Genomic DNA, 13,982 nt, shown 5'->3' with positions numbered 1-13,982 from the left:
TCAATTTTAGTTAACTGCAGAGGAGGGTTTCGAATGGTGCTTGAGTTTCAAGTTGCGTACGTCTGCTATATTTAGATAATCCTCACCCCCCCCCCCGATTCTGCTCTATCAAAACAAGCTATCATAAAGCAATTTGGGCATTACTGCTTGGTCCCATTGTTTCCCCAAATGGGGAATGCAGTCCAGTAATTACTGCAACCTACAAGGAAGACACATTTTTTCTCCTCCCTCCCCCTGACTCTGCCATAGAGAGAATTCGGCCTTTAAAATATAGATGAGCGCCTATCTTTTGGGTACACGGAGGACGAATATTACATAAAGCCTCAGTTCTCCTTCCTTTCACAGTTGCTCTGTTCTGATCACAGATGAACCACAAGGCAAATAACGCAGCTAGAATCCACCTGGGTGATTAGCAATCTCTCCGCATCGCTCCCCACGTGAGGACGCAGGGCTGTGATCCCAGGACACATGCGTCGCTTTCCATTTCCTTTCCAAGAATTTCCCCGGGGAAAACCTTAAAAGAATGTTTCTTCTCCTCTTTATCTTCCATCACTACTGACGAGCAATATAAAATACTTCCTCCTTTTCTTATTTCATAGGTAAAATGTACAAAATTTCATGGGAAGTCGGAAAGCCACGTAACCAAAACAGTGAGAAAAGACGAATAACCGATTTTACCACCCAAAAATAAGTACTTTAAAATAGGCTTATTTGTTGGGCATGGTAGGGCACACCTGTAATCCCTGTTTTGGGGAGGCTGACACAGGAGGATCACAGGTTTGAGACCAGCTTCAGCAACTTAGTAAGACTCTCAGTAACCTAGTAAGACCATTTCAAAATAAATAAATGAATAAATAAACAAACAAAAATATCTGGGGCATAGCTTAGAGGTAGAATGATTCTGGATTCAATCCCTAGTACCGTGTACACACACAGAATATCTCTTTTATTTTGTAGCTCCAGCTGTAGATCCAGCCTAAGGAGATGCTTCAAGATGATGATTAAAATTCAGGACCTGAGTTTGAACCTAGGTTCCATCTATATCTGTGTACTCTTCAGCAAATTCCTTAACAACCCATGCCTCAGCTTCCTAAACAGTAAAAATCAGGTTGTGACCAACATTAAATAAAACCATACATATAAATCTACACGTCCAGTCATGAGCATAGCCAACATTCAATGTGCATTACCTACTTATTATCACTGGATTATCAAGCCAGATCTTAGTTTATTAAAGTTTTAAGTGCCTGTGTTAGGTTCTAAACTCAGTGTTTCTGAGTAGGAAAGCTGTGGTGTTTGGGAGGTGACCATCCCACACTTGCTGTACATTTATTATCCGTCGGTCTCGCCTACTCAATGCCCGTTTTCTATTCCCAAGCCAATCTTTAAGACACAACAGGAAAAGCCACTTGCAGACCACACTGAGAACACAGCACTGTATGAGAAATAGACCGGCTGGAAGTGAGAAACAGATTTTGAGCACCAGGGTCCAAAGGGGTCAAGGGGCTCTCAGTGTGGGGAAAAAGAGAAGAAAGCTGAGACACACAGTTGGCACCTGTCTCATAAGTTTGTCTCCACCCCTACACACAAACACACACACACACACTTTTTTTCTTTCCCTTGGAAAACTAGATGTCAAGATTGCCAGTAGATGTCTCTAAAATACTACTAAGTAGCACAGCTGGATGGAAGGGGAGCGAACAGCTTTGAGAAGCTGTCCTGTTGAGGAACACTTTGGGCCCCAAAAGAGACTGGCAAATAGCCCTGGTTGGACTGAAAGCGGTCCAAGATCTCAAGTGCTACACCATACCCAAGATGGAGGGCGGAAGTGAACATCACGCTCCGCCTTCTAGCGCTTCCTACTTCCGGCGTGGTTCTATCCTACTTCCGCCGTGGTCCTGTCCTACTTCCGCCATGGTCCTGTCCTGCTTCCTGCATGGTCCTGTCCTCCAGCTGTCTCAGAGCCAGACTCCTCTGCTCACACAGCTGACAAGGACATAGTAAACTGGGGCTTTTCAGCCTTGTGGACCTTCCTCTCCTTGTTCAATATGTCTTAAACCCACTTGAAAGAAAACCTAAATGTGAGTACCTTTCAGGACCATCCCAAACCATCCAGAAGTCTTCTCTCCATCTCTTTGGAAAAGTCTGTCTTCTCCAACAGCCAGGCATGCTGAGTGCCACCGCACAGGAGGAGAATCCATGCGAATCGATCCAGGAACTAGGACTAACACTCCCTAGTTCCTCTCTGGCAGAGAAGAATCACACAATAGAAATATTGGGGGTATGCAGATGCAAGGCCATGTAAACCAAGCCTCTCTGAGATTTTCCTGGAATGATTTTAATGTTGGAATTTGCATTCTTCTCAGCTACATATAGAAGTGCAGTTTTGAAACTCAGAACTCAGGATAACTTCTGCCACATCGTGTCTGTCAAGGCAGTCATAAAGGCCTGCCCGAGTGTATAGGGAGGGAACACTCCGCAGTGGAGACATGGCCGGGTTCTAGATGAGTATGGGGCATGGGAAAGATTATTGTCATCTTTGCAAAACACAGGACCTACCATAACATGTAACATTCCAGTTGAGAATTCATCTTCAATATAAAAGATGGTAAAGTTAAACAAGAGGAAAACATGGGGGATCGCTTTCCAGGTCTACAGCTTTTCTGAGAGTTTAACTGCGTTTATAACTGCTAGTCTATTTTGTAATTCATTGAGTCTTGTCTTCTAGGAAGATTCATTGTCAAAGAGACCTTACCTAGAATGACTAGCAATTGGCCCCAAGAAGAGAAAGGAAAGACTCCAGAGGAATAGTCAATCGTTGGCTAGAAAACAAATACTCACTGAAAATATGTTGCCATGAAAATCTATTAGAAATACAAGTTAAAACTAAGCTCCAGCCGGGCATGGTGGCGCACGCTTGTAATCCCCGTGCTTGGGAGGTGGAGACAGGAGGATCGTGCAGGTTTATTTGGACCCTATTTCCAAATAAAAAGTATAAAAATAGGTCTGGGAGTGTAACCCGGAGGTAGAAGGGCTTCCAGGAACCCCAGTACCACCAAAAATAAAAAATAAGCTCCTTTTCCGTTTGGGTCTCTTGTAGAGTGTGAAAACATCGTCAAGAATGCGAGATGGGGCCAGAGGTTATCTCAGGCATGGTATTTGAAGTCAGGTGAGCCTGTTTAGCTCCTGGCTCTGCTATCAATACCTAACTCAGCTTAGTTTTGTCTGCACAACTAGCCACAAAGCTGTTTAACTAGGCACCTATTTTATGCGAAGGACTTAGATCTGTGCCTGGCATAAGGAAGTGTTCACCCAACAGCTGTTGTTAAATATTTAAAGAGCATGACAAGTTTCTATCATACCTACTAAGACCCTACACTGGTAGAATACTTAGGATAGAGTAAATGGGTGCATTCCGTAGATTCAGCTTAGTTGAAAATCTAAAATGTACATAAGGTTAAGGACAGGCAGAACCTTCAAGTGTGAGTAGACACTGAACATTACATGCGTAATTACTAGCAGTGTGCCGGCTGGCTTCATGAGTCGGCCACATCTACTGACACTGGTGTGTCTCAAGCCACAGCAATCACAAAAGAAGTTCAGGCTCTGACTTCGGTGCGTCGGGATAGAAATGTTGCGAGATGATATAGCGGATGAATAATACAAAAGCTGATATAATCAGGCATCATAAATAAGAGATCCAGACTTATCTCAGAAGAAGTACATGAGAGGTCTCATTATAACAGCACCTTAGATTTTCTGTCTCGTGGGAATTTCATCTCTCACGGGAGGTATGGAGATGGGGAAGAAAAGAGGGAAAAGGTTGAGAAACTTCCCAAAGGCAAGTCAGAGGAGGAGGCAAAGAAGGAGGAGAAAGGATGGACCCATTTGGGGGTTAGATTTCATGGCACACAGTGGCTGTTCTTGTGAACCGTGGGCCTCCGCCTACCCTTCACCTCGTGTTGTTCACTGAGTAAAAAGCTCTTTGTAATTACTCAGCTGTGTGGTTCTCTAACCATTGTGTGATTGGTTCATCATGTTGAAAACTGAAAGTGACTTGGGGAGAGCATGGGCCAACTTTATAGCACCCAAAATATTAGCTCATGAATCTCGAGGGGAGGGCTTTATAAAGTAATTGACACATTGACCTCACAGTCTCCCAAGGGTATGGGTGTTGTTCTCCTTGTATAGACAAGGGAAACTGAGGCTCATAAATATTACCTAGCTTTCTCAGAGTCACATTGCTAATGTGTGGGAAGGTGTGGTCTGTGTTAGGTGCTTATTCTGGCTGAGAGGATGGGTGGAAAGCAGCCAGAGCCCCCTGGAGGCAAAAGGTGAGTCGTGGACACAGTGATTCCCAGGCAGGTGTGGGAGGAAGCACCGGCAGAAACACATCAAATCAGAGTAGGTGGCACTGGTTGGGTGGGTGGCTGGCTGGCTGCCTGGCTGGCTGCCGTGGATGAACAAGAAAGACAGTTAAAGGGTGGCTGGCTCTGAGGCTCTGCGCTTAGAGAATTGACGGAGCTCTATGAGGAACGTTAGAAGTTGGAATGAGAGGCAGGTGGACGGGACAAAGAAGTAATCCTACTACAGATATGGGAGTTTGGAAAGAGGAGGAGACTGACGGGGATGTACGTCCTCCTGCAGGAGTGAGAGCTGCCTGGAGAATGCTCTTCCAAGAGGCAGGGACGGCTGTCCAAGAGAAAGACTCCCCCTGGACCAGCAGGGCATGCCGAGCATCCAGCATCTGCCCCTGTTAGACTTCTGCTTTTTGAAAGATATTAATATAGGGACCCTGCGTATCTTTGGGAGAGCTCAGGAGGACTTGTGCTGGGGGCCTCTGAAGTTTTGGGAGGATTTTTTCCTCCTCCCATCACTAAAGTTGTCTTATTAAGAATCTGAGCAACCAGTCTCATCTCTGCTCTAAGACACATACATCCAGCTCTGAATCATCTACCCACCCGAACACATCTGAATTATCCCGATTTTACCAACTGCATCATCACAGTGATTATTTTCGAAGAGAATTCAAGAAGGTCTCTGAATGATGGTTTCCCGCAGCACCGGGACTGCTCCCCACCACCTCCTTCTGTGACTGTCCCTGAGCCCTGTGCCTGGCCCCTGGTCAGCACAGAGACTTGATCCCCCGGATCCTGAGAGCACGAAGCAGCTCAAGCTTCACTCTCTCCTCGACACCTGTAGGAACTGGGATCTCGTTGTCACCGACCTGTCTCCTCCCACTCAAGTAAAGATGAGACACCGCTTACTTTGGCATCTGTTTTGAACAGTGGCCAAGCCTCAGACAGCTCCAAAGGCCCACACAAAGGTTTCACTCTTGGCCGTGTGCTAGAGGACTTTCCATGTGCTTGACTGAGGATTCGGTTTGTGGGGGGAGATGGAGAACCCTGATGTTGACAAGTTCTGTACTTGGCTTGAATTCAGAGGAAGGAGGATGTGACTGACGGACCCTCTGCTTGTCCTTTAAAAGAAATGCTGGCCCCACTGCCTGGCTCTCATCACACCTCAGCGGCACCTGTCCCCACCCTGAGTGGATTAGCCTGAGGACTCCTTGTCCCCAACTAAGCCTAGCTGGTCCCTCTGCACCAGTGACAGTATTGACGTCAGCCCGCATAGTGGAGGAATTAGCTGAAGCCCAGAGGGAAAAAGAGGCCAAAAAAAGAAAAATTCAATCCAGCAAGACCAAAGCCATTTCTTTTTATTTTGTAGGCTCTCAGCAGCTGTTAAGCTTTGCAGGATTTTGATAGTAAGAAAGCTTCCAAAAATAGGACAATGAAATGTCAGAGTTAATGGGATCGCAGCAATAAAATACCCCTACTCCTGGGCAATCCAACTATATTAACTGACGCGCTGGTTGCTTTGCCGCTGGACACAAAGTTAACCCCTGTGCTGGCCTCTCCCATCCTGAGAAACCCCCCACGCTTGCTCAGAGAGGAAAGCAGCCATCCCTAGCTTGGGGACAGAGACCAATCAGAATGTGGTTTACCTAAGAGCCAGGCCAACAAAAGGTTTAATCAAAAGGATATATAGATATAGATATATATAGATGTGTGTGTATGTGTGTGTGTAGTTGCAATTTATTTACTTAAAGGCTAGCTTTTGCCAACAGATGATGAGTGGGATGGTCAGTCCTCTGACCAGGGTTCCTGTTGTCACCGCTATCTCAAACCCAGGAGCAGGAACTGCAATTAACTCTGCAATGCCAGGTTTCTTTGTCTAGTCTCCCCATGTGAAGGGAGCAGGCACCATCTCCTACATCTCTGGGCTCACAACCAGCAGAGCCATGAACAGGGCTACAGAGGCTACTGGCGTGTCCTCAGAAGAGACACTCTAAATGTGAGAACCCGAAAGAAATCCTGTCCATGAAAACAAGAGCCACCCTGCATCCCATGACGTGAGAATCGCTTCTCTCCATCTCTCATTTGAAGCTGTCTTCCAGCTGGAATTGCAAAGAGCTCCTGAAGGAAAGACAGGATTCTAGAAACCCCGGCTGCTGCTGGCCTCCGACAGCTTACTGTTCTCCATGAATAAAGATAAGAACTCCAAAGATGAGAGGATGCTTGTGGCCAGAGCCCTGGGGGACTGACCTGAGTTCCATGCTTTCTCTCCGTTCTGCATCCTCAGTGTTTCCCCTCCCATGATCCTCAACTGTGGGGCAGAGCGGAAGAAGGAAGGGGGCACAGTACACGTGTGCCATTCCCTCGGGGGATCACAGCACCCCACTATCATGCAAAGCCCCCAACACTGTTGCTTGTACAAAGGAGGATTCCATCAAATCAGAATTGGCCTGCTCTGCCCCCCCCTATTGATAAATCTCTTCTTAACAAGCACCTCTAGCAAGTTGTTAGATGTCTAATAGTCACTGCTCAGAGATGCCACCATGTGCAGGTCTGCCCACTTGCAGCCCAGAGCCTCGTCTGCATGTCTCAGATAAAGCTGGTGTCATGCGGGTCCCTCTTCCTAGCAACACGTGATGTGGTCCTTTCACCCTGGAACTTTGATAACGGGGCTCTTTCTTTGGTTGGAGAAAAATTTTTTAGGAAGGATAGAGCCCACACACTCAATTAACTTCATGTTGAACCCACAAGGACAACACAGCTGTGGATTGCAGCCTGATGAGGGTAGCGCCTGCCCTCCATCTCTGCTCGACAAGGAGCAGGGGCATTTCTAGCGAGCAGCTTCTCACTGGTCCTGCCCTGGGTAAGAGTACTTCTATCACTTATATCCAGATGGTCCATGACAGCTTGCCCATTTCAAAGACTCAACGCTTGCTGATGCAGTCCTCTCTCCCTCCAATTTCATCCCATCTAGACTGAGAATTACAGTCTTCAGTATCCATATTTCAGTGGTTTTGGCTAGTTTAGTTCCTTTATGCTACTCCCGGTATCCAGAGAACTGCCAGAGTTGTAGCACTCCATTTTTTTTTTTATGCTAGTAGAGATTGAAGTCAGGGGCATTCTAACTCCAAGTGACTCCTTCAGCTCTTTTAATTTTTATTTATTTTTGATGGGTTCATTGTAAAAGTACATCATATTGGGGTACAGAGTGTTAGAAAAATACATGCAATGCAACTCTTGCATCCCACCGTGTCCCCCTCTCCTCGCACATCTTTGAGATTGGAATTGGCAATTTTGTGAATGTTCGCGACATTATTTCTACTATGCATTCTTTATGGCTTTACCTCCCCCCGCCCTTCCCTAGTCACCCTCGGTCACTTCCCTGGAAATACAGAAAACAATTCCATTCATGATAGCCACAAAAAAGGTAAAACACGTAGGGATAGATTTAATCAGGAAGGCAAAAGATCTCTATAATGAAAATTATGAATCACTGAAGAAAGAAACTGAAGGAGATTTGAGAAGCTGGAAAGACCTCTCATGCTATCGGATAGGCAGAATAAGTATAATAAAAATGGCCATTCTATCAAAAGATATCTTCACATTCAACGTATTCTCTATCAAAATACGATTGTCATTTTCACAGACCTAGAGGGATCAGTTATTGAATGCATATTTAAGTTTTGAAATGTTTTATCACACTGCTGATAGTCTTGCTACATTGCTGAGGTTGTTTTTGAACCTGCAATCCTCCCATCTCAGCTTCCCAAGTACTAGGATTACAGGTGGGCACCACCACACCCAACTAAAACAGTCCATATTTTTGTGAAATATTTACTGACCTCACCCAAGAAAGCCTTTACTCAACAAAGCAGGATGCTGGGTAGAGGGTGTTCAATAAACCCTTCTCTGGCTTTTAATGGAAATAGAACACTCTTAGAGGGCTGGCTATATTTGTTTGCTGGGGCCACCACAGCCAAGTACCACAAACCAAGCGGCTTTCACAACAGAAATGTGTTGACTCACAGTTCTGGAGGTTCAGAACCCAAGATCAAGGTATATGCGGGGCTATGCTCTATCTGAAGGTGCTATAGGAAGAGCTATCCTTATATTCTTTCCTGGCTTCTGCTAGTTTCTTGGCTTGTAGCAGCATAAATAGTTCTCTTCTTCACATGCCATTATCCCAGTGTGGGGTATGTGTTCAAACTTCCGCTTTGTGTAAGGGAGCCAGTCTAGTTGAAATAGGGCCCACCTCTTCACCTCATTGTCACGTGACCATCTGCAAAGACCTTATTTTCAAATAAGGTAACATTCGCAGGTGCTGGGGGTCAAGTCTTGGACATCTTTTGGGGACATACAATTCATCCAGCATCACTTAGAAGAACCTTGACACCCACCGCCCCACACTCAATCTCGAATGTCAGCACCCAGAACTGAAGACTGTCTTGAGAGAGCTTGCAGTGCCCCCCACTGTCACTTACTGAGATGCACTCAGTAGCCCACAGATAGCGCCCTGACCCTGGAGATGGCAGCACATGTTCTAGCCATCTAGTAGACACACTTCCCACCAAACACTGAGGTTGCAGGTGGACTGAGTACCATCTGGTCTTGATCTGGATAGGAGAGAAGGACTTAGGGAACTCTTAGGGAGAGATGAGACTATGCCAAGTAGAGGTACCTAGATAACAGGGTACAAGACTTTAGCTTTTGTGATGAGGGGACAACAGGCAAACTGGGTAGACCAGCAAAAAGAGAATGAGCGAAGGTAATGTTGGAAAAGATGAGAGAGATTAAGTAGTCTTCTGAGCTAGTCCAAGAGATCTGGACTTTGTCTAGTGCGTCCTAAAAATCAACTGGGCGGGAAGAGATCTGAAAGATATTGAGTGTAGAAGGTTTTTGTGTTGATTTGTTTGGGATAAAAAGTGAAGGATGGAGCAGGGGGCTGAAAATGTCTACAGGTGAGAACTTACAAGGATGCAGACAGAGAATGGTACCCACTCTTGCCCTCCACCTGCAGGTCTTCACCTACCATTTATACCCAGGCCAACTGTCACCTCCACTGGGAATCCTTTGAGAGTCACACTTTACATTTTGGTCCCACAGCCCCCAACCTAGCACCACCCTAGCATTCACTGTGCTATAGTGTGGTGCCTTCTGTTTCCACGGGCCTCTACTGAACTGTGCTCTCACCAAAGGGACAAATATTTTTATTTTACTTTGTAGGCTCCTCCACAGTGGGAGACCACGAGAGATTCTCGGCTAATACCTAATGAGACAAAGGCACACGGAATCCCGCCGCCTAGCTGAGAAGATTGTAAAATGAACCCGTCAGGAAGGATAGGCTCTTGGAGCTAGAGGGGGCCTCAAAAAGCATCAAACCCAGAAACCCCTGCAAATCCTAGATAAGCAACGACCCCTTCTTACTCCCTCCTGGGGGCAGCTGGGGCTCTAAGAACCCTACATCAGGTGGGGAGACTCTCTTATCAAAAGATGAAGATATAAAGTGGCTGGCTCAAGGTTCCTCAGCAATTAGCAGCAATTAGAAGCTGGAAATACAGAAGGAACTAATATGACTAACTGCCTGTATTAGTCAGCCATATATCACTGTGACAAAGAACTGTGCTAGTCAGCCTTGTGTCACTGTGACAAAGTACCCCAGGTAATCCTCAATGAAGGAGGAAAGATTACCTCGATCCGTGGTTTCACAGGTTTCAGCCCATAGTCATTCTCGCCAATTGCTTTGGGCCTGTGGCCACACAGTATACCATCGTGGGAGTGCCTGGTGAAGGTCCTATCTCATTACGGAGGTTGGGAAGCCAAAGGAGAAAGACAGCGAGAAGCTGGGGTCCCCAACTTCCCTTCAAGGGCACAGCCTTAGCAGCCTACCCTCGTTCCACTAGGCCCTACCCCTTGGAGGTTCTCAGCTCCCAAGAGCACATGGGCTGGGGAGCAAGCCTTCAACACACAAGCCTTTGGGGTACACGTAAGATCCAAGCTAGAGTACTGTCAAACCCACTTGGTCCAGTCCCACAGGGTGAGGCCATTACCCTTGGAAATCCATGTGGACAGTGATAAGAGGGATTTAATGGCTCGTTCTGGTTATAAAGCTGACAGGTGCCAGGGCTGTGGTACAAGTGCAGATTGATCTCCTACTTTTTACCTCCTTTGCCGTCCCCATATAAGATTTCGGGCTTTCTGAAACATCCTAAAGCGCCCAGTTTGTGTCAGACGTTCCAAAATCTCTGCCTCTCTCTCACCCCTGTGTTTCTTGCTTTCCAGGAGAGAAGTACGAGCTCCATGCAGGGACTGAGTCCACCCCCAGTGTCGTGGTGCACGTGTGTGACAGCGACATGGAGGAAGAGGAGGACCCAAAGACTTCCCCCAAGCCAAAAATCATCCAGACCCGGCGCCCCGGCCTGCCGCCCTCGGTGTCCAACTGAGCTCACGGCTGCGCCTCAGTGATAAAAGTCGTCTTCTTTATCATGCTCCCCCCGCCCCGACCCTGTTGTTTGTTGGGAAAAAAAATGCCTTTAAATCCCTGGGTGTTTGGTTGTTTGAGATTCCTTCCTTGTAATCAAGCCTCTTGGACAAAAGGGCTAAGAAAAGGTGATATGTCTCCTGATCATATCATACCCGTTAAGTATAATCCATTATTTAGAAAGTTCTAGATTAAAAAAAGAGGTAGTATTTTCTTATTAAACAATCAGCACAGCCTATAGCTTCGTTCTCTCATGTTGATCCAGGCCAGAGACATCAGTAACAAATAGCTCCCGTGTTGTGAGCCGTTTCAGTCCCAGTCCTGACGTGTGTGTATGTGTGCGTGTGTGTGCATGTGTGCGTGTGTGGTGTATTGGTTTTTTTTTTTTTTTTCCTGGCCACTTAAATAGGACCATAAGTAAACTTGACTTTGACTGCATGAGATATCCCTCTCTGGTCTCACTCAGTCCTCTGTATCCCGACATTCCCAGGACATGCATGATCACCAGCATTTATTTTCATGATTTTGAGGATATACTCTTAACTTCACAGATTGTCAGCATCCAGCCATGTCCTACCTAGATTAGGAAAATTATCAGTATCATCCAGCTCGACAAGTCTGGGTATAGTCACTATTTCGACTTAATTCTTCATAGCTCTGCTAAAATTACTGGAGGCGACACTGAGCTTGGCCCCAAAGATGTTCCTCAATAGATTTTGAACACCGCCTCCACGGAGAACTTCCCAGTCTCACTGGGGAGGCTTGTCCAGGGCGGTAGAGACTGATTTCAGATGCACCTACTTTACAAAAAGTCTCATGGTGTCTGAAACGATTGTCTTTTTGTTTTCTCTTTGTATATTTGTATAAATGTTTCAGCTGTGCTTTTAAAATCTGGATTTTTTAAATTCAGTGGTTGCTCAACCGTTAGCTGCTTAAACACATAACATGTGCATTGCTTATGAATGCATTTATATGCTAATACAGCTAATCTGATAATATTACACACTGTTATGGAGAATGCTGACTTTTGGAAGAACACAAAAACGTCTCATGCCAATATATAAATAATTAACCAACGTCTTTGCTATTCAGACTACTTGTTTTTAAATAAAGATGCAGGTGTCGGTGGCAGACGATTTGGAGGATGCTAAATCCCCAGAACGTAGCGACAGCCGCGCATATTAGACAGGAAGGGCGATAGATAAATATATGCCCAGCCTACTCATGCAATGCCCATATGCTTGGAAAAGTTACTCGTCTTCATTACATGTGGTTTTTCTATTTCTCTAGCCCAAAGTGCATTACAGAAGATACACCTATCAAACCATTACCTTCTGATCCATGTGCCAGGCCTCATCCGCTCCTGTACGTTACTGAATTAATTTAGACGCATATACAAATTAGGATGGAGTGGGGCAGTACTTCCACTACCTAAGCCTAAGAAAAACACGCAAGGACAGTGATGCGGTCACCTGACGGAAGGACTGCTGTGGTTTCTGACTAGGGTGTATGTTGGTTTCTTCAGAAACTTAAAAACAGACTGATCACTCAGAATTCAAAGTCCGTTCTACTGTGAATGTAGCAATACAATACTGAATGCAGTACAGGTGAAGCCGAGGAGAGCGTCGCTCGTGAAGGTAAAGACTCCTTTTAAAAATAAAGTCTGAGGGGGATGTAATAAGCCAATGCTGACTTTCCTTTGCTGTTGGAAGTGGTTGGTGTTTTCCTGGTCAAATGAAGACTGTGGACGTCTAGTGGGCAGATGGGGCCCTCTAGTGGGGAGACGCGTTACGCTCGGCTCTTCAGAAGAACAGAGAGGCTGGAGCTGGACCTAGTCCACCTGGGGGTGGCTGACGTTTCAAGCTCCCCGGAACTTTCAGAATGCCGATTTTGAAGAAATCCCGAGGAGAGAACGTGTTGGGAAATGACTTCGTAACCGTTTCAAGTCGGTCATAGCTCGGTGGACGTGGAAATGACCATGCGGCGTAGTCGTATCAACTCAGTGACGTGGACAGCCTCGGTGGTTCCTTTGGCAGCCTGTATCGCCACGTGTCCATCTGGACTGTCTCGGGCCCGGCGGCTCCTTCCCGGGCCGGGCTGTGGGAGGCAGAGGAGCTTGTCCGGGGAGGTCAGAAGAGGGAGGCTCCTGGCAGCCGGTGTTCAGTGGGCCCTCCTGGCGCTGAGAGCCACAGCTGCCTAGCCATCCCCATGACGCACATTATGCAAACCTCTCTAGCACTATTTTAACTTAAAAGAGTTGTAAAGTGGAGGGGTAGGGGAAGATGTCCGCCAACTGAGTCATCCGTGCACGTGTATAGCTCAAAGAGCTTAGACTTCAAATATATGTGGTGAATGATGCTCCGACCGTGTGCTGTCGTTTCTGTGGTGTCTCCGCTTTGCGTACCCCGGGCCGGCGAAAGAGGAGGAGTTTCTAAAAAGTTTCTAAAAAGTTGCATCTATGTGCTTCCTGAAAGACACTATGGGGAAAGAGGGATGCCAGCCGTCGCAGGTGGAGAGGAAGGCGAGCAAGGCCTGGAGCCATGGCGTGGCCTCTGCTAAAGGGGACTAGAAGCGATCTCTGTTTTATGGCCGTGTTTAAATCGTGGTTCCCAAAGCTGTTCCCAGCATCCTCCGGGCCTCTTTTAACATCTCCCATACTCGATTCTCTGATTAAGGACACTGTGAGACCTCTCTAAAAGAGAAACATTTATTACACAGAACTTCAAAAGCAAGTGGCATAGCCTAAAAGACTGATATGCTTGATTTCATTAAAGTTGAGAGCTTTTGATTATCCGGTGACACCAATTGGAGAGTGAGAAAAAGACTTCACACCAGGAGAAGTTGGTCGCGATATTGTAATTGCTGGATGGCTCACATCCAGAGCAAATGCAATAACTACAATAAGAAAAGGACAGATGACCCCTTTTCATTAAAAAAAAAATTGGCCAACATCCTACAAAAGGTACTGTGGGCACATACAGGAAATTTGCATATGCACACATACATGAAATGCTCAAATGACCCAAAAAGGCATTAAAAGGCACGCAACATCTTTTCTTTTTTTTTCTTTTTTTTTTTTTTTTTTTTTTTTTGCAGTACTGGGGATGGAACCCAGGGGCATTCTACCTCCAAGATACACCCTCAGCCCT

At 46.1% G+C, this 13,982-nt stretch overlaps 1 protein-coding gene across 2 annotated transcripts in view; it reads left to right on the top strand.

Annotated features, from left to right (window-relative positions):
- The window catches only part of RCAN2 (regulator of calcineurin 2), a gene marked incomplete at both ends in the record, with an annotated part of 193,776 nt that extends 182,981 nt beyond the window's left edge, over positions 1 to 10,795 (top strand). For both annotated transcript variants that reach the window (XM_080699976.1, XM_080699977.1), the window contains one exon: positions 10,635 to 10,795. In XM_080699976.1, the coding sequence (XP_080556102.1) occupies positions 10,635 to 10,795 (161 nt within the window). The remainder of the gene's footprint in view (positions 1 to 10,634) is intronic.
- Positions 10,796 to 13,982: the final 3,187 nt, after the last annotated feature.

The sequence above is a fragment of the Muscardinus avellanarius genome, assembly GCF_963383645.1.
Source record: "Muscardinus avellanarius genome assembly, chromosome: 8".
Lineage (NCBI taxonomy): Eukaryota > Metazoa > Chordata > Mammalia > Rodentia > Gliridae > Muscardinus > Muscardinus avellanarius.
Note: the sequence above shows the minus strand (reverse complement) of the source record. Positions and strands in the feature narration are given on the sequence as shown.